The sequence below is a fragment of the Leopardus geoffroyi genome, chromosome X (genome assembly GCF_018350155.1).
Source record: "Leopardus geoffroyi isolate Oge1 chromosome X, O.geoffroyi_Oge1_pat1.0, whole genome shotgun sequence".
In the NCBI taxonomy this organism is placed as follows: Eukaryota; Metazoa; Chordata; class Mammalia; order Carnivora; family Felidae; genus Leopardus; species Leopardus geoffroyi.
This window is the reverse complement of record NC_059343.1, coordinates 1,672,721-1,700,345: the sequence shown is the minus strand read 5'-3', so window position 1 is coordinate 1,700,345 and position 27,625 is coordinate 1,672,721. Positions and strand designations below refer to the sequence as shown.

The window sequence follows — 27,625 nt, the reverse complement described above, 5'->3', positions numbered from 1 at the left end:
CGATGCGTCTATAAGCCGAGGGACCTTGAGGATTGTGGCCACCACCAGAAGCTGGGATAGATGCAAGCAGTGAAGGGTTCCACCCATAGCTGCAGAGGGAGCACAGCCGTGCAGGTGTCTTGATTGTGGCGATCTATCAAGGCAGCCCAAGCAAACTCGGGCAAGGACTCCTACCCAAATCATGGAGGGAAAGTTAGACTCCATCACATCTCTGGCACATCCTCAGGGGGAAATCCACGCACCTGCCCCTCCCAAGCCTTGGATGGACTACTCCCCATTCAGTTTCTGTGGATGAAGATAAATCCGTTGGCTCAGCAGCCTACCGGGACTCTAGGCTAGTTCTTTTCAATGCGTTATTATTTAATCCATATTATTTTTCAACTACCCAATTATTTCAATGACTCAATACAAATTCAATCATAATTTCAATGATTATTCTTTAATGGTTGATTTTTTTTTTGTTTCCCCATCAACGGTGCACACAGGACCTAGATACACATTTATCCCCAAGAACAGAGAAGAAGTTGACACATAGCATCACCACCAATGGGCATTTAGTAATCTGGAACAGAAGACGAACCCACGGGCTCTCCCATTCCTTCCTTGAAATTTTGCAGGTGCCACGATCCGTTGACTTTGTCTGCCTGTGCTCCATGTTTTCCTCATGCCCCCACGGCAGATGTGTTCCCTTCTGTGTCACACAGACAAAATGGGAACACCCCACAGCAAGGCTTGAGCCATATGTTGCCCTGATTCAATTCGGAAATCTGGTGCTGGACAGGAATGATGCTTTTCTTGTGTTCCTTCACAGCGTTGGCCACCGTCTGGATCACCACGTTGTAAGAGGGCTCCGTGTCTGGCGTCAGAGGTGTGGACTCAGAGGGGTCCCTTGTGAGGTCAAAGAGCAGAGGAGGGTCATGGTAGGTGACCAGTTTTCCCGAACATCGGCAATATTGGGTCTCATAGCAGCCTTGAGCTCCTGGCGGCTGGAACACAGGTGTCACGTAATGAACCTTCCACACTGCCTCACCTGGACGAGAAAAGACACGTCAGCGACATCCAACCCGTGTGCCAACCCATCTTGTGTTCTACCTTCTCAGGCATTTTCCCTGTTCTTCCTCCTTGCCCACAGGTTAAGGCTAAATGTCATTCCACCCTTAGAACAACACTAAGAAATCAGACTCCCCTGGTATACTTTTACATATCCTTGGAATCTGTCACACGTTATGCATCTCAAAACGTATTATTTCTTATAGATGACCCCCTACCTTCCTAAAGACAGTGATTCTTAGAATGATTTCAAAGAAGGTGTTTTCAGTGGCCACCCTAGAATAAATGGACTTGTCTCAACAAAGTGTTGAGAATGGACTTGAGTGGCTATAATCTTGGCGTCCATAGCAAGCAGGGGCTCATGTACTCACTGTCCTTTGGATGCCAGCGTGCTGCGTGGAGAAAGGCACCACAGTAGTGGAACAAGAACTCATGCTCTGAGCGCTCGACATCTCCCTGAAGCAAAGGCATGAGGTCCTGGCCATCGATCACCCTGCAAACACACGCAAAGGGCATCAGGCAAGGGGAAGCTGACCACTGGGCTGTTTGAAGGATGACATTCATGGGACGCCTGGATGGCTCCATCAGTTAAGCGTCTGACTCTTGATTTCGACTCCGGTCATAATCTCGTGGTTCATGAGTTCGAGCCCTACATCAGGTTCTGCAATAGCCTGTTTGGGATTCTCTCTCTCTCTCTCTCTCTCTCTCTCTGACTCTCTCCTGCCCTTTCTCTCTTTCTCTAGCTCTCTGCCCCTCCCCTGCTGTCTCTCTCTCTCTCAAAAATAAACATTCAAAGACAAACATTCAACAACAAAATACAACCAAAGCACAATTTCATGTGCAATTGCCTTTCTACTTTTACAGGAAATCTTATAGAACCTCTAAAAAATCTTATACTTTTTCTCTTATATTAGAAAAAAGGATCTTCTACCTCATGTTAGAAAACAGTAATAATAAAAGCTACCTTGTCATAAGAAATGCAATAATAAGTGTCAGATAATCCTAAAAATGATCATGAAAGAATGAACACTCTCTTCATTCTCAGATACAATGGTTGCCTGTGTTGATAATCCCTTAAGAGTTACTGTGCACTAATTCAGCTTAGCAAGGTCACAAGTATAGAATTTTAGCTCCATATCCTAGCAATGAACACCTAGGAAATCCATTTTTTTAAACTAGCATTCACTACAGCATCACAAAACATGGTTTCCAATGTTAAAATTTTGTGTCCCAAAGCCACAAAACATCTGATAAGAGAACTGAATGTCCAAGAGATGTACACTGTCCATAGACTGGAAGACGCAAAATTGTTAAGATGTCAATTTTCAACAAGCTGATCTGTAGATTTAATACAAACTCAACCAAAATCCCTAAAGGGTCTTTTGCACAAAGTGAGCAACGTGTTCTAAAATTTACATGGGAGAACACACAAATAATTGTTAAAAAGGTTTCACTCTTATGTGGATCCTGAGAAACTTAACAGAAACCCATGGGGGAGGGGAAGGAAAAAAAAAAGAGGTTAGAGTGGGAGAGGCCAAAGCATAAGAGACTCTTAAAAACTGAGAACAAACTGAGCATTGATGGGGGGTGGGAGGGAGGGGAGGGTGGGTGATGGGTATTGAGGAGGGCACCTTTTGGGATGAGCACTGGGTGTTGTATGGAAACCAATTTGACAATAAATTTCATATATTGGAAAAAAAAAAAAAGAAGGAACTAGTTTGAGGATTCCTACTAAATCATTCCAAAATTTAGTACAAAGAAAGGCTAATCAAGCCAGTGTAGTAAGGTCACAAGGGTGGGCATATGAATCGGTGAAGCAGGAGACAATCCAAGAAACAGACCAATACATATGTCGGTCAGTTGATTCTCAACAAATGTGCAAGGTTATCTAGTCAAGGAAGAACTGTCTTTCCATAAATGTCACTAGAACAATTAAATATCTAAATGCAGGAAAAATAAATCTCAACCCATACCTCACACTATATAAAACATCATCTCAATATGGACCATAAGCCTAAATGTAAAACCTGAAACTGGAAAAAAAAAAAAAAAAAACGCACAAGAAGAAATCATAGCAGGAAGTCTTTGTGGCCTTTGAATAGAAAAATGCGATTTAGATATATTACAAAAATTACAATCTATAAAAGAACAAAAGAGGTGCCTGCATGGCCAGTTGGTTAAGCACCCAACTCTTGGTTTCAGCTCAGGTCACGATCTCACAATTGGGGTGATCAAGCCCAGCATCGGGCTCCGTGCTGAGCATGGAGCCTGCTTGGGATCCTCTCTCTCTTCTCTGCCCTTCCCCTGCTTGAGTGCATGAAATATCTCTCAAAAAAAAAAACAAACAAACAAACAAATAAATATTTACAAAAAATTTTTAAAAATTTAAAAAAAATTAAAAAAAAGTAAATTGACCCTTATCAAAATTGAAAACTGCTTTTAAAATAACAAGCTAAGAGAATGAACAGAAGCCACAGAACGGAAGATAGGACTGGCAAAATGCAGATCTGATGAAAAACTTGTGTTCCGAATATATAAAGAACTCTTACAATTCAACAAGAAGAAAATAAAATGCCCAGTTTAACAAAACAAAAATGGACAAATGATTGGAACAGACACTTGGCAAAGAATGGACACGGATGGACCAATAAGCACATGGAGATGTGTCCAACACCATTAGTCCTTAGGGAAACACAAATTAACAGCATGATCAGATTCAACTGCATAGTTATTATATAAGATGGAAAAGAATGGCCATAGCAAGGGTGGCCAAGAATGTGGAGCCACTGGAAATCATACATATCGCTGGTGGGAATGCCAAATGGGGCTGCCATTTTGAAAGTCCATCTGAAAATTTCTCATAAACATTTATTGATACTACGACCCAGATTTCCTGCTCTTGGTCATTTACTCCAAAGAAATAAAAATTGATATCTACCCAAAGACCTCTGTGCAAACATCCAATGCAACTTTCATCATAAAAGTCAAGTTTCTTTCTCCAAATCACACATGCCTTTCAGAATCTCATGGAGCCTCTCAGCTCAGTTTTCCACTGAAGAGTAAAAAAAGTACCGGGAATAAAGATAAGATGTTTTTAAAACTAATTCTGCAAAAAATAAAAAGCAAATCAATTCTATGAAGGAAATCCTAATCAGAGATCAGAAGACAATGTTTCTTGGGGTGGTAATTCTGCAGAACACTTTGAGCCCAATATATAGATTATACCAATGTCCCAAAGTCAGTGCACCCCACTGATGTCTTAGAAAATTATTTTTATGACTGGGATCAGCTCAATTAAATAAAAAGGTACAGGGGCACCTGGGTGGCTCAGTCAGTTACGGGTCCGACTCTTGATCTCAGCTCAGGAGCTCTTGATCTCATGGTTTTTGAGTTCAAACCCCGTGTTGGACTCCTCACTGGTCATGAAGCCTACTTTAAAAAAAAAACACTGCTTCTTCACTAATATTACTATGGTTTAAAAAAAAAAATGGATCATTTAGGGGAGCCTGGATGGCTCAGTTGGTTAAGAACCCAACTTCGGCTCAGGTCATGATCTCGTGGTTCGTGAGTTCAAGCCCCACATCAGGCTCTGTGCTGACAGCTCAGAGCCCCTGAAGCCTGCTTTGAATTCTGTGTCTCCCTCTCTCTCTCTCTCTCTAAAAATAATGGATCATTTAGCTCAAATCAATAAATATATTTCTTAGGAGACCAGAATTGTATTCTGTTACTATTTTATATAAATTCTCCATAAGTCCTATTACTCCCTAAAGTGAAGGTTAAAAAAAAATAAGTTGGTCTTTCTTTGCTGCTGTTTCTAATTTGCTTTGGGATTTATTTTACTTTCCTTCAGAACTAGGTGAATATGGAAACATTACAATCAGTCTTTGGGCTTATGATGAAGACGTGTCAGTGGGTTGGAGCCACTTAGAATAAACTATCCAAAAGGCGCCTGCAATGTTGCCTTGGTCCGTTGTCTCCAGGGAGTGTCAGGATTCAGTAGGAAGGGTCTCCTCCTGGTGGGACTGAAAATCACGATAGGCATTCGAGTATCCATGCAACGTCTTACCTTCACATCAGCCTCCGGATCTTGCGCAGCAGAATCCAGGGGACTGTTGTGTCTCTTGCACGGAGGCGTGTTTCACCACGTGCTCATCCCCAAACCTCCCCAGGGAACACCGCACAGTGTCTGAGACCGGTGTCTTGTGCACCCATGATGTTCAAGAGGCACAGCCACGCACGAACCTAAATCTTTTAGGTACGTGTTGAGACAGAGTATGCTGCCTGTGTCCCGAACGCTCTGAGAACCACAATGGCGTGAACAGACGGTATGACATCACCTGTCCTGAGGGACCGTGCTTCCTGACACGGCCGCCAGCGTGGGGAAAACGTCCATCATACTCGTCGGTTCCTCGATCACTTTCCCAGCTGGTAACCTTCCCGGCCAGCGGACCAGTCCCGGGACGCGGATGCCACCTTCCCAGCCGGCCATGCCTTTCCCACCTACAGGGTGAGGCGACAGACGTCCAGGTAAAACAGTCGTGGGGGCAAAAGTGTTTAAAAATGTATTTGAAATGTATTTCTACTATTTAAAATATACTTAAGTGTATTCAGATGTATTTAAAATGTACTCAAGTGAATTTAAAAATTAATAGCACGGACGATGTGCTTGGAGCCAGCACTGTGCAGAACTCTGAACGGGTCACCGGTACGTGTCCATGCAATTCCTTTTCCTTGGGCTGCTGATAGGTGTTCAATTGAATAACTGATCACATTCAATATGGCGTATTAGCACTGGCTATTGCCTTCACCTGTACGGCTGTTACCCCACGTATACACCTGCCTCGGCCCCAGCCTCCTTCACACCTTTGCTCCAGAGGTACTCTCTCTGTCATTTCTGCAGGCACACTTCTGATCAAATGACAGCCCCATCCTAGAATTTTTTCAGGCTTTTTTTTTTGTGTGTAGATTTACTAACATATCCTAGAATTTACTCATTCTTTTCTTTTTCCTGGTATGCCACCTTTCACGACAACGTAAATTCCCTGAAGGCAGGGATTCATTACTTTTGGTCACTGCTGAATCCAGAACGCATGAACGCACGTTGAATGGAATAGTATGGGTTTATGCAAATTTATTACCCAACCCAGGGCATTCTAGAGAATGCACGTAGGCGTCAGCAATGACCCCGCGACAACAGGCATAAACCAGGATTCCCTTGAGCAAACCAGGAAGAATGGCCATCCTACGGTGTTCATGGATTCTTATTATTTCATTAAATTACTCAAGCACAGCATGTTCAGAAATGGAGATTTTTAAAAAATATCCTGATAGGCAAAAATAGAATTTCAAGAATTTGAAATTGAAATTGAAATCCCAATTTCCTTATGGGATTTATTTGATTTCCTAAGCGTGCACTGCACTTGTGCACTGATGCCCCACAGCCAGACTGAGACAGGGACGACCCTATCCACACAAAAACATTATTTCCTACTGAATCTGTATTATTATCGTTCATACAATTACAGATTCAGTTGTTCTGCATTCAATAGGAAAGCATGAATATCATTAACATTTTCCTCTGGAAAACACTTTGAACTGCCTTTCAATACCCATGCTAATACGTACTGAACATTTTCCAGACAATTTTCTCTTCACACCAGGGTACGTATTATACACACCAGGACAACATGGCCTAATGGAACGTGTTTTCATGCACTAAATGTCGCATCAGGACAAGGAGTCATTACCTGTGCATTTAATGACACAACCAGAGACATGCTTGCTTCTGTGTGTGCTAAGCCATATCCTTACAAGACAGCACCGAATCTTCCTTAATAACCCAGGAGCCTCTGCTTTTTGTCCTCCATACCCTGGCTACCAGATTTTTCCATGTCGAGTCTTCTTTCGACAGCCTTATAAATGTAATCAATGAGTAGATAGATATTCAGTTCATTGGCAGAGTTGTGCAAAGGCACATGGTTATGGTAATACTTTACAACCTCACAGGGTTTCCAGGCAGGCAGATTTCTAGATGTCCCTTCAGCAGAGTACCAACCCTGGGGGCTAATTTCCCCAGAAGTCGTGGCAAACGTAAGGTCAATTTCCTTGGTTATTTTACCCAGAGCCAAACAAAATGAACTTGTTCACTTTTTCATGCATCCATCCGTTCAGTTCACAGATTTCCATTATCATGAGCACGAGAGAGCTTACTTACAACCAGACCCGGCTCACCATCCCCCTCCTCACCTTTGTATATTCCGTTCCATCCCCCGACCTGGGCGTGGCCCACCCGTGCCTCCAAATGTCCGCCGTGGTCTGATGTAAAGTAGACGAGCGTGTGGTTCCTCACACCAAAATCATCAATGGCATCAAGAAGCTTGCCTGGAATAGTAAAAAAGAAAGAAAGAAGGAAAGAAGGAAGGAAGAAGGGAAGGAAGGAAGGAAGGAAGGAAGGAAGGAAGGAAGGAAGGAAAAGAAGAAAGAAAGAAAGAAAGAAAGAAAGAAAGAAAGAAAGAAAGAAAGAAAAGAAAAGAAAAGAGAAGAAAAGGGACACGTGTAATGAATGTCATGATGAGCCTTGGGCTATAATGTTAGTCTGTGTTTCTTCTGCGGGAGTCATTGCAGAAATGTTTCTCATTCACGACGCGCCCCGCTTACGGGGGGTGATAGTGTGAGCTCCAGAACAGTGTGTGGTTGTGAACTTCTTCTCAATTCCTCCTCCACATCTCGTGTTGGTCGGACGATTATGTTACATTACTAATAAAAATTGATTTATTTTTTGTTATCATTACTATTACCCATTGCTATATTATTGCTTAATCGTATTTATTTTTTAAAGACTTTGTGATGCAGATGCCAACATTTATATTGGTGACCCCTAAGTCATGTTTTGCTTTTGCTGATTTTTCTTTTGGGGGCGTCATTGTTTCTATTCTCGATTTCCATGGGCTCCTTTATTCAGGAATGAAACATTACATTGATGCTAATCGTTCCTCTGTTTGCAAGGAGCCTCAGGCATTCTACTTTTGGGTACGTTTTTGACATTTCGTGAGGCCTAGCGCTCTTTGCCTGTGTCGTGACTTCCCTGTGTTTTACTAGCTCTGTGCTCATGTGCTATTGTGATCCGTGTGTGTGTGTGTCTGTGTGTGTGTGCGCACATGTGCACGTGTCTGGGCCTTCACACGGCACACACATCCTCTGTGGGTCTCTTGCACCTCTTATCTTCTTGCAAGGTCACCTGTCCCTTCCTGCAAGCACCCACTCTTATGACCTCACCAAACCTTGATTCCATCTGCAAAGCCTCTATTTCCAAACACTGTCGCACGTAACAGATTCCAGCACTTACAACGTGGACCTTTTTTTGGGTGGGGGGCAGCTCAATGCAACCCCCAACACCAATTTTGCCTGATGCATCCCATCCCTGCCACTGTGCGTTAGTGACCTCCCTCCTACATTCTCCTCCTCATTGGACCGTCTTCGCGGCTACCTGTTTCGGCATCCCTGATCTGAAAGTCAAATCTTCTGCATGTCATTTAGTGTTTTAAGGTTTATTTTCGATAGTGCTTTCTTTGCAACCATAAAACTGAGACTTGACACTTTCCTTCAACTGGTGTCCTGTCAGATGTCCCTCAGGCACTTGGTAAGGAGGGCTCGCCATGTAAGAGTAATTAAGACTTTCATTAGACTCGACTTGGGCCTCGATATTAATTTTGGAATCACTAATATTTTATAAGAGTCACTGTGCCCACCCAGAACCTGGTATATTTCCATTCGTGAAAGTCTTCTTGTAGGAGTCAGGTGTCTTCAATGTGGTCACCTACTTTCTGAACATATTTCTCTATATTGATAATGGGTATTGGAGCTACTATGAATGGTAGCCTATCACCCACTGTATCTTGAAATGGGTTATTTTTAACATAAAGAGAAAGTATTACTTTTGGTGTGTGTTTTTAACAGAGAAACACTGTCACGTATTTATGCATGTACATGCGTATTAGAGTATATACGTATATATATAAGCATAATAAACTAAGTATACTATTACACTAATTCTATACTAGGAGTATACTATATAATGATCTCAATATCTTTTTTTAATGTTTATTTATTTTTGAGACAGAGAGAGACAGAGTGTGAGCAGGGGAGGGGCAGAGCACAGAATCCGAAGCAGGTTCCAGGCTCTGAGCTGTCAGCACAGAGCCCAACGAGGGGCTCGAACTCATGAAATGTAAGACCACGACCTGAGCCGAAGTCGGACGTTAACCGACTGAGCCACCCAGGTGCCTCTCAATATCTTACATGTTATCTTAATGCCTATATTATTATATATTATTGCTATAGTACTTATTAATTGAGCATGCTATTAATAATATAATATACTGATGATCCATGCATTTGTTGTATTATATAGTACAGCATATACAATTACTAATGATCTATGTACATGTTATATCATTACATTTTATGTTATATATTATATATGTGAAGTATATATTTAAGTTGATGTTGGACATCATGTATTTTCATGGTTACTCCCTAATTCATAATTTTTTTGTTATATTTTTGAGAAAGCGAGCACAAGTGGGGCAGAGGCAGAGAGAGGGAGACAGAGGATCCCAGAGGGGCTCTGTGCAGACAGCAGACAACTCACGAACCATGAGATCATGACCAGAGCCGAAACCAAGAGTCGGACTCATAACTGACTGAACCACCCAGACGCCACTTACGCTTTAAATGAGCATGTTGTGACTTGTCCTGAGATGTGTGTGTGCGGTATGATTTTCTCAGACAATTGTGGCCTCTCCTGGGCTCCTGCCGCCCTGCCCAGGGGACCTGCCCAACACACCCAACCCATAACCCACTCCCAGCCATCACCACTGCTCTGCGCACAGGGCCAGCCAAGCCTCTCCTTCTGCTCGTCTGTCCCATCCATCCGCCTCACTCTGGACTCTCACCGTCCCCTCCCGTTCTCCATGAACCTGCTCTGAGCTACTAAATTCTCTGGGACTCATTTTGGATGCCTTACTAACTAGGTACCAACCAGAGGATTTCCCCTGGGTCGAGTAAGGGATGTTATTTGCATTGAAAGCCTCTAGGCAGGTTTGAGGAACCAGGAAGCCAGATGGGGTGGGGGTGGGGAATTTCTGGAGCTTTCCAAACACCTGTGAAGTGGCAGGTGGTGTAGGGCAGGAAGTTATATGGAGGGAGACGAGGAAACATGGTTAGGTTCTTCTAATGCATCCTGTAAGCCCTCAGACTCCTACAGGCGGAAACCAAGAAAACCTAACAAAGAAAACATTGTAACACGGAGATCAGAGATTTTTGGGAGTTGGGGTTTTGATATAGTTTCCAGGGTGGGTATGTTGGAGAAAAATAAACTTTTTTTTTTTTACTATTTCTGAAATGACATATGGAAACGTGATTATTTATCCTGAAGGCTCAGGTCTGCCTGGACAGACAGCATATACACGGCCCGTGAGTACCCACGCTTAGATATTTCGAACACTTTATATTGATTTACAATATGAAAGCAGATCGAATTTGTTTTTGTTCTTTTTTTTGTTTCTACTGACCCCATCCTCAGTTGGAGTTAGTTTCAGACACACACACACACACATACACACACACGCATACCTATGCCTGCATAAACACAGACCTGTGTGCCTGTATTTCGTTCAATACTATTTCTATTTCTAATAATGTCTCAATCATTTCTGTATTTTGAAGACTGTGAATTGACAAGCTTGATTTCCAAGGCGTCTCTCTCTGTTCCCCGAAATGCATTTCATGCTGCCCACCGGGGAGGCCAGCCTCGCGCACGTTTCTGTGTTCCCCGGAGGAAACGCTGAACCTGATGTGCCAACTGACACACGTGTGACAGAAACACCGGGACTCTCACTGACGGGGAAGCGCTGAGCGTGCTTTGGTGGGAGGTGTGTCGAGGGCTGGCACCTGTGGCATCATTGAGGCTGGCCGGGGGGCCGCATGAGGCTGTCCTCGACTATCAAAGCCCGGGCTTCCCGTGTCCCTGCGTCCTGTGCCACTTACCCACCATGAAGTCCATCTCCTCAACGTTGTCCCCATACAAGCCGTGCTTGCTGGTGCCGATGAACTCGGTGGTTGTGGGAAGCGGCACGTGGACGTGCAGAAAGGAGAACACAAGAAGGAACGGTCCCTCACGGTGCCTGAGGACACATCAATGACGTGGCTCGCGAGTTTGCAAAGTCCGGGAAAGGGAACCACCGTTAGCGAGACCGTCCCTCCTCTGCCTGCCCTAAGAGAGGGGATGCACGCACCAGGCGGCATTGTGGCTGCGCTGGACTCCAGCATCCCCCAGCGTCCGGACCGCCCCCGGGGACACGTGCGGGACGGCTGCAGTCCTCAGTGACCCCGCCTGGCACAGCCCCATGCTTTCCCAGGGCTGACGAAATCTGCAGGCCAGAGTCACATCCAACAGACCCAAGGGATGCCAACTCTTTCACAACCCACGAGCAAGCACGCACAGAGACATCTTGGCAAGCTGTCCCCACACCTTTGGCCCTTCCTGTGAGGACAGAGAAGACAAGGCTGACCTCCTTCGAGCCCTGATGATCCTCTGGGAAGGCAGGTCCTCAGCTAAACAGGGCAGTGCAAGACTCAAATGCGAGTCTTTGGGAAATTGCTCCTCTGACAACATGTCATGAGGGGACATAATGAAATCGTCATCATCATCATCATCAAGTTGCACCGTGGTGAGCTGGGCAGAATGGCTGGCATCCCTCCCAAAGTGATGCCCATCTGGAAGCTCAGAATGTCATGGCATTGCCAGTGGAGTCTTTGGGGATGTAATTAGTGGAGATGAGGTCATCCCGGGGTAGGGTGGGACCAGAATGCAAGAACAGGTGTCCTTCAAAGAAACGGATGGTTCGCAGATATGGAAACGCACACAGGGGAAGGAGGCTTTGGGAAATCAGAGGCAGAGGTCAGGGTCATGTAGGGACATGCCAAGGAACACCCAGCACCGACAGCAGCCACCAGAAGCTAGACGACGCCAGGAACGATGCTCCCCTCGCGACATTCGCAGGGAGCACAGCCCAGCTGACACCTTCCTTTGGGACTTTTCCAGTGTCCACAGCTCACAGAGAGTACGTTTCTGCTGTTTCAAGCCCTTCCGTTTCTGGTACTTTGTCCTTGGAGCCCGAGGAAGCTGCTATATGTGCTAGTGAAGAATGAGATTATACAGACGCCGCCTTGCATGGCCAAAGGGAATCTGTAGATGCAATCAGGTTCAGGATCCTGAGACAGTGGGTGGATAATCCTGGATTCTCTGGGTGTGGACCCAATGCAATTACAAGGTTCCTTGCGAGAGGGAGGCAATAAGGACAAAATCAGACAAACGTGATGTGGGTAGGAGGTAATAGAAGGAGAGATGCAGGGAGAGAGCTAGAAGCCAAGGAAAGTCTGCAGTCTCTCCAACCTGGAACAAAGAACACTCTTCCCTAAAGCCTCCCAGAATGAGCTCGTCCACCCAAAGCCTTGATTTCAGTGCCATAAGATGAGTTTGGGGTTCCTGACCTCCAGAACCATCAAATAACAAATCTGTGATGCTCTGAGCCACCCCCACTTGCGGAAATGTGTTCCAGCAGCCAGAGGAAACTCACACGCTGAGAATCCAGATAAAAGTGATCTCTAGCAATCTCGAATCTATGGCACCTGTTCACGGCCACATCGCTAGTCAACAGAATGGCTTCCGAATCTTTGGGTCCCCATTCCCCTTCGACATGGTGCCATGATAGATCGTATAGACCTTCTGAAACTCAGCACAGGTTTTGGTGACGGAAGTCCATTTCCACACCCCAGCATTTGTTCCTGATGTACTAATGTAAATGGTAAGCAACAGCATGAGTGGAACAGAATCGCTCGTCTTGAGCTTTCAGTGTGACGGACCCACCTTGCAACCTGCCAGTGTGTCCCTCTGCACATCTATGCCTCTGCACATGTGGAAGTTACCAGGGAATAAGGCGTTTGCCCTGATGAAACCAGCCATTGCATTGCATCTACAAGGCAAAGACGGTTTGATCTCTCTCTCTCTCTCTGAGAGTATAAATTAGTTTTGTGTCCTCGTGGCCTATGGGGTAAGGACAAAGCTAGCCACACATGGCCCAAGATCCTTTATATCACCAATCAACTCTACAGGGCAGTCAAACACACCAGCTTACAGATCCCTACCCTGTGATGACCTCATCTTCACAAATCACATCTCCAAACACCCGATTCCAAAGTAACATCAGCTTCTGGGCTTCCGGATGGATGTGAAGGTTCTAGGGAATTCCATTTCACACTACCCTAATCCAACTCACCATGGCACAACTGCTTTTTTAACTCATTTTTTCCCCTTTCTTTGCATTTCCATATCTCATCGCAGCCAAAGTTTCTCAGAGTGGCATTTGCGTTCTGTGTGCCCCTGCTTAGTGGAGGACCTATCTTCCTTCTGCTTCAGCTTCATTTGGGAATGCCTGGCCCCTTGTTCATCTTGTTCTTGCTTACCTTTCAGGATTTAGTTAACATGTCTTCTCAAGTTTGGCTTCCCTGATATATTGGAAGGTTCCTACAGTTTGGACTGATAGCACCCTGAACTAATGCCCATTACCCTATTTCTTATCATGGGCTTGTATATCTAATGTCATCACTAAATGTGTACTTGTCCTTGAAGCCCAGACCCCAGGATGGTGATCAGTAAAGACAAAAGGTGAGCAAAAAATGTGTTCACAGCCTTTTTCTAAAAAAAGATCCATCAGCTAGATGTTTCTAAATGTGGCTCCCTTGAAAACTTTCCAGTGATTATGTTCGGGATGCATAGGACTTTCTAACGATCACCACTGCCCTAAGCTGAATAAAATCCCTATGTATCACATGCTCAGCGATAAGTCCTCTGATTTTAACCTCTCAAAAAGTTTTTTTCCTTAACAGGAAAAAAAAAAATGCAATGGCCAACTTACTCTACTATCTGTTTCCTGGCAAATACATTTCCCATTGTACATTAACATACAAACAATATGCATTGCAAATTAATAAGCCAGTTTTGTAAGTCTCCGTCTAGCGTGAGTCTACCTGCTTGGTATGACCAAATCTGAATTTCGAGGCCAACAGAGATATTGTGATTTTAATAAGAGATAAGAGGAGCTCAAATGAGATACCGCCTCCTCAGGCACTTCCTGAAGAGTCCATGTGAACCCCAAAACACGCACTACTGTATTGTCTAGCCCTAACTAGCAATATTCCATTTCTTAAGTCAACATTGTTCAAACCATCACCTTTTATTTTTAAAAAAACACTCATTCTCTTATGGTTTTTAAAAGACTCCTGTCTTATCCAAATGGCCAACAGGCACATGAAAAGATGCTCAACGTCAATCCTCATCAGGGAAATACAAATCAAAACCACACTGAGATATCACGTCATGCCAGTCACAGGGGCTAAAATGAGCAAATCAGGAGACTATAGATGCTGGCGAGGATGTGGAGAAACGGGAACCCTCTTGCACTGTTGGTGGGAATGCAAACTGGTGCAGCCACTCTGGAAAACTGTACAGGTTCCTCAAAAAATTAACAATAGATCTACCCTACGACCCAGCAATAGCACTGCTAGGAATTTATCCAAGGGATACAGGAGAGCTGATGCATAGGGGCCCTTGTACCCCAATGTTTATAGCAGCACTCTCAACAATAGCCAAATTATGGAAAGAGCCTAAATGTCCATCAACTGATGAATGGATAAAGAAATTGTGGTTTATATACACAATGGAATACTACGTGGCAATGAGAAATGAAATATCGCCTTTTGTAGCAATGTGGATGCAACTGGAGATTGTTGTGCTAAGTGAAATAAGTCAGTCAGAGAAAGACAGATACCATATGTTTTCACTCTTATGTGGATCCTAAGAAAATTAACAGAAGACCATGGGGGAGGGGAAGGAGAAAAAAAAAGAGAGGGAAGGGGCCAAACCATAAGAGACAGAGAACAAACTGAGGGTTGATGGGGGGGGGGGGGTGGCGGAGAGGGAAAGTGGGTGATGGGCATTGAGGAGTGCACCTGTTGGGATAAGCACTGGGTGTTGTAAGGAAACCAATTTGACAATAAATTTCACGTTAAAAAAAAAAAAAATATATATATATATATGTATATATATGTTTTAAAAAGACTCCTGTCTTTAAAATACTCATTGTTAAATCCATTAAAATACATGGATTTTGAAAGAAAATGACCTTTACCTTTCCATAAATGAAGTCGCCTCCTTCACCATGATGGAGCCAGCACGCTCTGCCTTCATCGGCTGTTCAGTGATCTCGTGCTCGCGCATGAGGAGGCAATCCCAGTACAGAGGGGATTTGTAACTGGAGAACCAAAAGTAGCCCAGCAGAAAAATAAAAAGAATCATGGAGAAGATGAAGGACCAGGGAAGACAGATCAAGCGACTCAGCTTCCCCAAGGCAGCCGTGAGTGCAGCAACGGCGACCAGCTGAATGCAGAGCCAGACTTTGCCCCCGATGGCTAATTCCGTGTCACGCGAGGGATCCGGCCAGCAAGGTTCAAACAGAGTGAATGGCATGCCATAGAAGTAATCAAACCCATAATTATATGGGTGATGGCAGTGGTCATGTCGGGAATCACAGTTTAAGCCTTCGTGCCATTTGCCTGAAATGACAAACAGACAAATAATGCATAATATGCACACACACCACCAACACTGTGTGACTTCTCTACTGCACAAAAATCTGTGTCAAGACCTGGTTGTGAGTGACCAAATAGGATGAAAATTAAAGGGAGGAAAACACACTTGTGAGTCTGCAGCAAGGATGTGAACTGGGCAGTGTCTCGTTCACAGGAAGAAAAAAAGTCATAGCCACAAAGATGAAGACATGAGAGAGTCAGTGTAGACTATAGATGATGGATAGACAGGTGAGTAGGTAAGTAGATAAATAGATATTAGATGATGAGATACATATGATATAAGATGGATAGATGGATACATGAGTGGCAGATGAATGGATAGATGTATGGGTGGATGGATGGATGGATGGATGGACAATGGATAGATTAGATAGATAGATAGATAGATAGATATGATGGATAGATAGATAGATATGATGGATAGATAGATAGATATTATGGATGGATAGATATGATGGATGAATGGATGGATGGATGGATGGATGGATGGATATGATGGATGGATAGATGGGATGGATGGATGGATGAATGGATACATATATAGATAGATACGATGGGTAGATAGATGATAGATATGGTGGATGGATATATAGGTAAATATGATGGATGGATGGATAGATGGATGGATGGTTGGATGGATGAATGGATGGATGGATGGACAATGGATAGATTAGATAGACAGATAGATAGATAGATAGATAGATATGATGGATAGATAGATAGATATTATGGATGGATAGATATGATGGATGAATGGGTGGATGGATGGATGGATGGATGGATATGATGGATGGATAGATCGATGGATGGATGGATGGATGGATGGATACATATATAGATAGATACGATGGGTAGATAGATGATAGATATGGTGGATGGATATATAGGTAGATATGATGGATGGATGGAGGGATGGATATGATGGAGGGATAGATGGATGCACGGTTGGATGATGGATAGATTAGATAGATAGATAGATAGATGTAAATTATAGCCATAAAGATAAATGATAGAGGTAAGATAAATGATACATGATGAATAGATGGTGGGTGGGTGGAGATAGTACATAGATAGATAATGATAAATACAAATAAAATCATGGCAAACAGATGGGTAATGTATATATGCATACATAGGTGGATAGATAGATATATGATAGATGAGTGGATGTGTGGGTGGATGGATGGATGGACACATAGGTAACAGATAGATACAGAGAATAGATAGATGGATAGATAGATAGATAGATAGATAGGTAGATGACAGATAGTTAGTAGATATAGATAAATGATGGAGAATGGACCAGGCATGCATGAAGAGATGGTTGGATAGATGGCTGGCTGGAAATGCCAGAGTCTCCCACTAAACCTCACTGAACTTTATTTGATAAAACTTGCCACACGTTTTGAATGGTAACAGAAAGATCCATGTTTGTCCTGTTAACATGAGGACTGTAACAGAATCTGATCATGTGTATCCACTAAACCGTTAATGGTTCCCCCCATGGAGTTAGGGCCACATGAAGGATGCACAGATTCACATCTCAGAGCACGTGAGGGAGTAAGCACATGAGAACCAGGACTACTGGCCCAGGCTTTTCTGTCCTGCACCTCCATGAAGACTGTTTTCTCTGATCAATGTCAAATTGGTTACAAAAGTCAATTTCAAATAGCATGTTAGGGGCGCCTGGGTGTCTCAGTCAGTTAAGCGTCTGACTTCGGATCAGGTTATGATCTCACAGTTTGTGAGTTCGAGTCCCACATCGGGCTCTGTGCTGACACCTCAGAGCCTGGAGCCTGCTTCCGATTCTGTGTCTCCTCCTTTCTCTGCCCCTCCCCTGCTCATGCTCTGTCTCTTTCTGTCTCTCAATAATAAATAAGAAGAAAAGACAAGACAAGACAAGACAAGAAAAGAAAATAGCATGTTATTCTGGAGATACCCAGGTGGTTCAGTCAGTTAAGCGTCCAACTCTTGGCTTAAGTCATGATCTTACCGTCACTGACAGCACAGAGCCTACTTGGGATTCTCTCTCTCCCTCTTTCTCTGCCCCTCTCCCCTGCTCTCTCACTCTCTCTCTCTTTCTCTCTCAAAATAAATAAATAAATAAACTTTAAACTAGGATGTTATTCTCAAGCCAATTGAAACCCAGGCTCTCAAATAAAGACGGTAGGTGTAGCTGCACTTGATTGGGGTGACAGATACAAGGTGTTGACATTTCTCAAAAGTCAGTTTTTAGATAATTTTTTTTTCTATTTGGGTGATGGTTATAGGGCATAGAGTTTTTACGGAGTCATTAGGTGACACTCTATAAGAAGTTAATGATGCGTAAAGCTATTTGTGTGTTCTTGAGAGCGCTTGTCACATTTCACAAGTGATGTGTGGTGAATGGGATGACGTATTCCAGAGTCTGCAGAGAATAATGTAGAAATCCCAGTATCGTACAGAGTTCTATGCAAAGACGAAGAACACAGGATTATACAGGAGCACGTGGGGTGGCCATCTGGCAAGGACTGGGGGTCTGGTGGGAGGCGGTCTTCCGTCATGCCTGAATTCTGTCTGAAAAGAGTGAACGGGCGTCGTTTAGGAAGAAGTGTGTGTGTTGGTCAGGGGGCATTAGGGCAGATGGTCCCAGGTGAACAAAGCATGATGAAGAATTCTGGAGGACACAGGGAACACGTTTCCTTGGGAAAGACCGTATGATAGATTAAGCAGGGTTAATTTTGGAAAGTAAAGAGAAAGCTCACGGGTAGCCCACAGACTGGTGGATATAGAGTCGATATCACACGGAGGGCCTTCTCTGCCACAGCCAAGGTGCATGCTCCTTTGGAAACAAAGGGTTTCCAAGAAAACCACATCGAGCATAGAACGACGCAGATGATTCCTTTGTGTCAACGCGGCATGCCCGTGGTCGCTTCTTACCTATCAATGCCGTACGATACCCTTGCCTCTTCAGTAAGGCTGCAAATGTTGTCTCATTGCGAGGGAGTCCGGCAGGAGCTCCGAGCGTGGAGATCACACGGCTCACTCTGTTAGAAACCATTCCTAGACGGGATGGGAAAAGAAAAGCAAAAAGCAGAAGGCACGCACAGTGAGTAGGTCCCCGTGAGATGGAGAGGAGAGGGAGTCACGGGGAGTTCAGGAGCTGGAAGACGCAGACATGACAAGAGAGAATCAACAAAACCATCACGTGGGCGAGGAAAATCACGTCCCGCAGACAGAACTCACACCGGTCCCCATGACGCACCCCTTTACCCGCTTGCACGCACACGCACGACACTACCAGATACGCACAAGCACACCACTCAAATAACACTCTACACGTAGCCTCTTGCAAATTTACAACAGGACAGGGTGTCATTTCAGTAGACACGCGTGACTGAACCACTAACACCGGCCTACTCTTGGCAGGGGGATCATTGTGTCAGTAAAAGAGCCAAAAAATGAAATCACGAAAACCTGAAATCCTACAATGTGTGTGTGTGTGTGTGTGTGTGTGTGTTTCTGATAATAAGTTTTAGTATTTGTAGAAAAGACAGATAAGCCAAATGTCTGTGAAAAACCCAACACTGGGGCATCCGGGACAAGTGGACATCTAGGTTTTGAACTTCTCCGAATTTATATAAAGTGAGCAGCACAGAAGAAAAAAGAGTCAAATCCCATAGAAGTTTACTACAAGAAGAAAAAAAGAATAAAGAGTTTAACGTTCACTGGACCTGATGCGCCCTAGCACCCGCTAAGCCGGATATCATCAACCTCAAAAGATCTGAAAATGAGTCAAACATGTGTCTGGGCAAGTACACAACAGAACTTTTCGTAAGAGCCTAAAGCCAGAAACAATCCAGTGGTTAGTCAATCAAGGGACAGATAAGCAAAGCCTGTTGCATCCATACAATGGTTGAAATGGGTGCTGAACGTTTGAGACATTGTGCTGGGACATCCTCATGACAGCCCGGATTAGCGTAGGCGTGTTCTGTACGTTAAGTCCTTCTGAGACAGCTTCTCGTTCTTGCCCTGGGATGGAAAGTCCTGCCTATGCCCGATTGCAGGCCACCGAGGAGAAACATTCAACTCTAGGAGAATAGACATAACTCAGCCACGCAGGGTGGGCTTGGGTTGACTAGGAGAGCAGTGCTTTCCGCACAGACGTCCGCAGCTGTGTGTGCATGGACGTGTGTCTGCCCTTTTTGGGGCAAACTTTTCGAAATGACCTAGTCGCCTACTCACTTCCTCGTGGCTTAACATGTTCACAGAGAGTAGCAGAGGCGCGTCCATCTACACACCTGATCGGATGGGGTATCTTCCCGTGAGGAAGGCGGCCCGGCTTGGGGTGCACATTGACGCTGCGGAGATGTGGTGTTTCAGTTGTACGCCTTCCCTTGCTAAGCGGTCGATGTTAGGAGTCCTGGAAAGAGAGACAGAGGGGAATTGCAGAGGGGACAAGAGGGGACAGAGAGAGAGAGAGAGAGAGAGAGACAGAAACCAACAGCTCTGTTTGCTGTGATTCCCTGAGCTCAGAATCAGAGCAAAAGTAACTGCACACAGGGCCTAATTTCCTGGTTTCTGCCCGCATCGTGGAGAAAACACAGCTGAGGTTTTTGGCAGTGGCTGTGTATTGCACAGTCGATATAATTCGGTTCTGCAATGTGGTATCTACTGCATATATTCAATGAGTACATTTAATGGCACTGCCTTTTAAGATACATGTAAAATTGGGGCACCCGGGTGGCTCAGTCAGTTGAGCATCTGACTTCAGCTCAGGTCATGATCTTACAGGTTCATGGGTTCAAGCCCTGCATTGGAGCCTCTGCTGACAGCTCAGAGCCTGGAGCTGGCTTTGGATTCTGTGTCTCTCTCTGCCCCTCCCCCACTCTCTCTCTCTCTCTCTCTCTCTCTCTGTGTCTCTCTCTCTCTCAAAAATAAATAAACATTAAAATTTCTTTAAAATAAAATATATGTAAAAAAACTTCTGTGTTTATGGGCTGATGAATTAAGGCTAATGACTTACAGACCTTAGTTATGCCTAGCTACTAACAGACCCAAAGACAAGTTCAATGCACAGGTTCTATAGACAGACGTCTTTGCTCCAGACAAAGTTTGCAACCTCTGCCTCATGATTCCCTAGAAAGGTGTGTGGAGGTTGCAGAAAATCAGACAGACTGTACAGAAGAGAGACAGCCCCCTGGCTGGAAGCCAATAAAATGTAATGAGACCTGGCTTTCTTCATAAGAGAGAAGATGGGACAACGTGGAATTGTTGAATTCCACGTATAGACTTCACACGTCTTGCCCTGATGCGCTCCTAAGCCTTGGCGTAGGCATTACTCATGTACATGGCCTACCATGTTTTGTTTTGTTGCCTACCACAAAGCTCTGAGTCTATTTCATGTACATTTTTTTCCTTCAGAATGCCCATTCTTACAATACAAGCACCTCACCGTAAAAGGTCTGTTGGCTTCCAGAATTAGGAAGGGTGCAATGTCCAGTCCCGCCAAGAAAAAGTATGCGTAAAAATCGTCCCTCATCATAAAAGTGCATATCGCAGAGGGCTCATGACATGGTAGGTAACTACTCTAAATGCCTTGCATATGTGAGCCCACACCTGTACACTGCTCACCTGCACGCTTGACCGATAAGAAAGATAAGAAAGACACACAGAAGTCAAGTGACTTGTGCCAGATTTCAGAACCAGTAAGTGCAGAATCAAGATTCAAGTCCAGACGGTCCTGATTTTAATGTTATTGGCTTCTTTTAAAGGCAAATTCCATCCCATGAGTTTGGCTTTCCACATGATGTAGTCATAAAACGTTATCAACCTCCCAAGCCTAGACAACAAGTGAAATAGCACAGCTCAACTCGAAGCCATACCTCATCGTGTCATTGCCAAAGCAGCCCAAGTCACCGATCCCAAGATCGTCCACTATCATCAGGACAATATTCGGCTTGTCCTCATGCACCTCCTGGGCCCCACGTGGGCTTAGGAGTAAACACGTCCAAGACAGAGCGATGGCGAGGATCCTGAGAAGGGACAATGGATTTTACAAGGATGGCTTCAAGAGCTACTTCCCGTTACCGTGTCCCCGTGAATGCAGCAGGGCTCACGGGAGACCAGGCAATCTCCCGAGGAACAGGCGGGCCTCGAGAATGTCTCCTCCCAAGCATTGACTGCCACTGTCGAATGGGGCCCACAACGCGCAAAGAAGAGGCTCCCCTGGGTTTCCTGCTCACACACACAAAATGCTCCTCCAGGACATGAAGTCTGAAATCATTTACTTGAAGACAAAGCATTTCTTACGTCAGGGGCAGTAAAACTCCTGAGATCACATCCCTGGAAGAAGGAGCCCGCCGACTTTCCTTTGCACTGGAATTCAAACGCGGGTGGGCACAGAGTTTTGCTGAAGGGACATTTGGTTGGAGGGAAGGAAGACAGCAAGCCAAACAAAGAGAAACCAACCCCAGGGCAAAGGAGAAGGGAGAACATGGTTGAAGACCTGAATGGTGGAAAAGGAGCACCCTGGAATCTGAAGACTAGTTTAGTCTGCTTCGCGATTTTGCTCAGTCCCCAACAAAATCCCCATTTTCCCGGAGAAATATATAATACCCTTCCCACCGGGTCCCTACTCAATTAGCAGGTAATGAATATTGGGTGCTTGAACTATTCGTTGTATCATCTCCGTCTGGTTTTTATTCATGTCTGAAGACCCACCTCAAAGATTTCCTCTGGGAGGGAGGAGACAAAGGGTCACGAACCTTCCTCTGCTCCCAGAACCTTTGTATAAACATTTGGAGACAACACTAGCCATATTGAGTTGCTTTTCTCGCATCCTGTTTTGACATCATTTCACCTATTTTGTCTTAGACTTACTGAATCCAGAACATCAGTGTAGACATCTATGACCAACCCTACCCAGGAATGGCTGTCACCTATAAATAACAGAATCTATAAATCTGGGGAATTCACAGATGTCCCCAGAGGGTCCATTAGATTCAACACACTTGCACAACAGCAACTTCCCTCACCTGAGCTTCATGATACAGTGCCGAGTGGCTTCCTATTATTTTCTTTGGCCAGACGAAAAATGTGCTGAAAAACATAAACGTGTGTTATTGCCACACTCATTACATGAGTCCCCATTATGAAACCCTCATGAGATTACAAAGCCATTATTTCTACTTCCAACATTTCAAACTGGTTTTCCAAATCTATCAAGATATGACCTTTCCATCATTAATGATCTACTGCTCATAGTTTATTTTTAAGGAGCTCATCCTTAGGTGCCAAGTCCTGGGTCCACCTCCTTCTTTCTGTCTCTTGAGACAATTGGCTTAGTCTCTAAAGCTTTACTAAAACACGCCTGGATGCCAGTAGAGTCTTGAGGAGCAGCTGAACACAAGGGCTTATGCTCAGAACGTCTAGGTGGGATGAATTTGGGTCCCCTGAAGAGAGGTAATTACTTCAATGAAGCTACTACTTGGGTTTTGTGTCAGCGCAAATTCACACGACTCTATGGTAACCTATGAATAGCTAATCCTTGCATATAAAGAGGGTGGGAGCTACGATAAGCACATGATACAACAGCGAAATATATTGCAGTGAAAGAAAACAGATACCCATCTCCCACATGCAAGCTATTACTCCAATTTGTACTTAAGATAATATGGAGAACATAACAAGAACCGACTTCTTTATCAATCTGTCTTGCCCCAAACGAGATGCCACCAGAGACCACAGAGAACGAGCCGTTGGCTAAGAAACGGAAAGGAAGCAGGGAGAATGGAGAGAAGGTGACTCAAACAAACACTGGTTTGGAATCAACCTTTCAACGCCTAAGCTGGTCCGTTGGGTTCTAGAGAAGAGTCAGCCAAAGGGTTGTCCAAAATCCCACCTCTTCCCATGATGACAGAAACTAAGCGAGAAGTGCGAAGTGTCCCACACGTGCAGCCTCACAAAGCTTCCTTGACTCACCGGTCCACAGTGTGGTCTACCTGATGTCTGGGACAAAACAAGAAGGAGGTCTTCAAGAACACTTGGCTCTCCTCAGCAGCCGCCTGGAGTCTTTCAGCTGAACGTCAGCCTCCTCTTACCACCTGTCTCTGTGATGGGGAGGCCGGTCCACGCTCTGCCCACCCGGATGGTTCAGATTTGTGAGACACAAATGAGGCAACCTGATTTGCCTCCCTGATTTGCATCTCCTGATACAAGTCCAGGGAAGGGAGGGGGGGAATTACAGTCAGCGAAACACGTGCAACCTTCCTTGCAGTAACTGAGTGTTCTTATCTGTGACTAGCACCAAAATGATTCATCAAGACGGAAAAGGCCAGCCCTCCTCCAGAAGAGTCATTGTTGGATCCTGTCCGTTGGATTCTGATGACTTCAGGAACACTGGCATTGACTCGGGGCGATCTGTGAACCCAACTAACGGAGAGAAAAGACGTCTCCCTGACCCCCAGGCTTATTTCTGAATTCTGTTTCGCAAGGGAAAGTTTGGGGAGTAATCTGGGGGCTCGTGGACCTACTATTTGTCAACATCGCCATTATGCACTAACTGAAGCAGAGTGAAACAGCCACTCTTCCACATGATGGACAGATCTGGGTGCATAAGAACCAAGGCATTGTCATCCTACCCCTGAAGAAAATATCACGAACACCCAGTTAAACAAACCAGAGCAGTTTGCCTGGGGATTAGCTACACAGATTGTCATCATAGAGCCCTGTTTCACCAGAACATAGTGTGTGTGTGTGTGTGTGTGTGTGTGTGTGTGTGTGTGTGTTTGAGATGGGATATTTTATTCAAGGTGCTACCGCATGACTCCATCAACTCTAGATACCAGATCCTGGACCGTCAGACCCAACATACAGATTATCCCCAGGGTACCTTTGTTCCCTGGGGAACTCTGCATTGGAATTGTCTAAAAAGACCAAAAATCATGTGTTAAGAAGTTCTGAACCCATTCTCCAGAATGCGTACCACAGAGGGCATACCAATATACCATGTGGCACTTGGCTACTATCCTTGAAAGACATACATGAATCTTTTCTTAATGTTTATTCAATTTTGAAAGATAAAGAGAGACAGAACATGAGCAGTGGAGAGGCAGCTCCAGGCTCTGAGCTGTCAGCACAAAGCCTGATGTGGGGCTCGAACTCCTGGACCGCAAGATCATGACCTGAGCGGAACTGAGATACTTAACTGACTGAGCCTCCCGAGTCCCTCTTGAGACATACATGAATCTTAAGATATAAGCCCTAACAGGACACTTGAACATGATGTTGAGTAGAGGCAACCATTCATGATCCTGTTGGGCGTAGTGTCCCTGCCCACGTCCCTTGATAATTTGGGGTGTCTCCCTAAAAAGGGGTTAGCATCATCATGCTTCAAGACGATCAGGTGGGGAAGTTTCCGCAAACCATCCCAAGTGACGCATAACCAGATCTAGACGTGAAACATGCGTCAGCCAGATAACCGATGATTAATTAGTGAGGCGAGCAAAGTCCATGAGAACACGAGGGTTCCGCTCCTCTCTGATGTGGACCACAGTCTGGGCCAAACCAAGCAAACAAGCACAAACCCTCCTCTGCCTTTCTGACATAACAACGTTGCCTATCCATATCCAGTTTCAGGGAAGCCTTCACACGCACATCATGTTTGCAATAAACAACACACTCAGAATAACCCTGTATGGAAAGTAGTGAGACTCCCCCCACCGAAGTTGGAGACCTAGTGGTTGCACCTTTGAGCAAAACTACATTCGTGCGATGAAATTTTAGCAGATGCCAGCGAAGCATTTGATATCTACAGTACACATCGGCATTATAAAGCTGAGTGCAATGCCTTGTTGCTCAACAGAGACTCTTGAATTCCAGAACAGGAGGGAAACGTAGAAGTGACAAGGTGGGATAAAAGATCACACAGGAACAGCTGAATGCATCCTCGGTTGAAATGAGGACACAGATGAGAACATGGAAGGAATTCTACCCGGGATGCTGAGGAGTTGGAGGGATCTTGGAAAGGTAAGTCTTGGACTGAAGGTCCAAGAGGGTGCGGGGTTGCTCGGAGAAATGCACACAGGACAGGAGAAAATCATAAATTAGAAATCGTAAAAACGCTGGGAACTTAGCCATCGCCACCCAGCACTTGGATCCTGGCACACCCCAAAGGACACCTGCTCCGTGATTTACGCCCCAGATAAAGAAGCAGCTTGCTGTGTTTGGAAGAAACACGTTTGAAAAGCAGCCAACATCAATCATAAAGAAAATGTGACAATACAGATACATCGGCTGGTTCCCTCAAAGCCACTGTAGGAAACCATTTGCGTCTCTAGTGGTCCTGGAGAAGTGTGTTCGATTCCTCCCAATGGGCCATGGCAGTGAGGCTGAGTCCTGGCTTCGGGACCCGACAGCCAGCCGGGGCAAAGAAGTCTCCTCCCGGGAAACACTGCCCATGCCGATGCTGCCACAATCTGCACCCAGGCTCGCAGACCAGGATAGACTTGAAGAACAACATGCCCGTGTTAGCACAGCACACAAAGGCGTGCGTCCCGCAGCCACTACCCTTGACGTCAGCCCCATCCACGCAGGCTCTCGGGAGACACTAAACGGATTGCTCTATAACACACGGGGTGAAATCCCAAGCTCATAGGATTGCAGATTTAGCAAGTAGATGCCCAGCTCACTGTGAATGTCAACGAAACGAGCCATGTTCATTTTCATGCAACATGTCCCAGACACTGCATGGGTAAGCTCACACGGGGAAAAGGACGTGTTGCTTATCCGGAATCCAAATCTAACTCGGGCATCTGGTGTCATGCCAAGCAACCCCATAGACAGTGAGCTACGGCTCTGAGAGCAGATCACTTTGAAGGCTTCGAAGATCACCAGTATGAAACTGGTTAATGTAATACCTGACCTCAGCGGTCAAAGTCATCGTCAGACCACTTGACACAATTCATAAACATCCACCACTAAAAAAACAAACAAATCCCTTGGGGCACCTGGATGGCTCAGTCGGTTAAGCATCCGACTCTTGGTCTCAGCTCAGATCTTGACCTCAGAGTCATGACTTCAAGGTCCGTGACCAGCGTGGAGCCTTCTTGAAAAAACGTCTCAGCAAACCGAGATGACAGGATTTCTTTTTCTTTTTTTTGAAAACGGACCATGTGTGTGCATATAAGGATGTATCTATGCGTCCGGATACCTGGGTGTGTGAGCGCATATGTGTGTGCATGTGTGTTTGTGCATGGATGTGTTTTCGTGTGTCCCTTTGTGGTGCACATGAACGTTGTGTCTCTGTGTGCCTATGATACCACACTCTGGTGTTGGGAGTTCTGCCCAATGAACATAAGAACCACAAGAAGGAAAGGATGAGGTCTTGCTGTTGTTTATAAAAGAAACAACACGTGGATGGCACAGTCAATGGTTTGGATGGCAAATTCCCTCACAGCTCCCATCCCCTCCAATGGGACACGTGTACGTCCCGCGGGGAGGAGGCTGTGAGGCAGGACAGTGGGAGGGTCCACACGCTCAGGAGGCATCCAAACCCCCGGGGAACAGCCCAACAGGGTCCTCACTTTCCAAGAATCCAACCCCTCTCCACGCCTCTAACAAGGCAGACCCGATCCGGTCCAACACACCCCAAAGACACACAAACCGTTCCCCTTGCCCGCACCCAGTAATCCCACCAAAAAAGAGACGCCCAAAGCTTAGATACAAGGAAAGTAACTTGACCCTGGAAAAGAGTCCAAAACACAGACGTCCTTCTAAAAATTCAGAATACGCCAGGACACAGAATTTCTGCGTAAAGCAGAGAAGCTGTGCTCAAGCCACTAATGGATGTCATCAGTAGACCTTTGGGACTGGAGAAAGGTGGGGG

General features: G+C 45.1%; 1 protein-coding gene across 2 annotated transcripts in view; it reads right to left on the bottom strand.

The window, feature by feature from the left end:
• Positions 1-420: 420 nt before the first annotated feature.
• The window catches only part of ARSF (arylsulfatase F), a 30,383-nt gene continuing 3,178 nt past the window's right edge, over positions 421-27,625 (bottom strand). Inside the window, exons 1-11 of one of the 2 annotated variants that reach the window (XM_045471888.1) lie at positions 23,722-23,886; positions 22,776-22,839; positions 21,624-21,773; positions 20,040-20,161; positions 18,679-18,801; positions 15,300-15,723; positions 11,098-11,234; positions 7,297-7,431; positions 5,388-5,550; positions 1,422-1,543; positions 421-1,030 (exon numbers count right to left, since the gene is read on the bottom strand). In XM_045471888.1, the coding sequence (XP_045327844.1) occupies positions 663-1,030; positions 1,422-1,543; positions 5,388-5,550; positions 7,297-7,431; positions 11,098-11,234; positions 15,300-15,723; positions 18,679-18,801; positions 20,040-20,161; positions 21,624-21,773; positions 22,776-22,786 (1,755 nt within the window). In that variant the 5' untranslated portion in view covers positions 22,787-22,839; positions 23,722-23,886 and the 3' untranslated portion in view covers positions 421-662. Of the gene's footprint in view, positions 1,031-1,421; positions 1,544-5,387; positions 5,551-7,296; positions 7,432-11,097; positions 11,235-15,299; positions 15,724-18,678; positions 18,802-20,039; positions 20,162-21,623; positions 21,774-22,775; positions 22,840-23,721; positions 23,887-27,625 lie in introns of those variants that run through there. The other variant, XM_045471889.1, reaches the window with a different exon arrangement.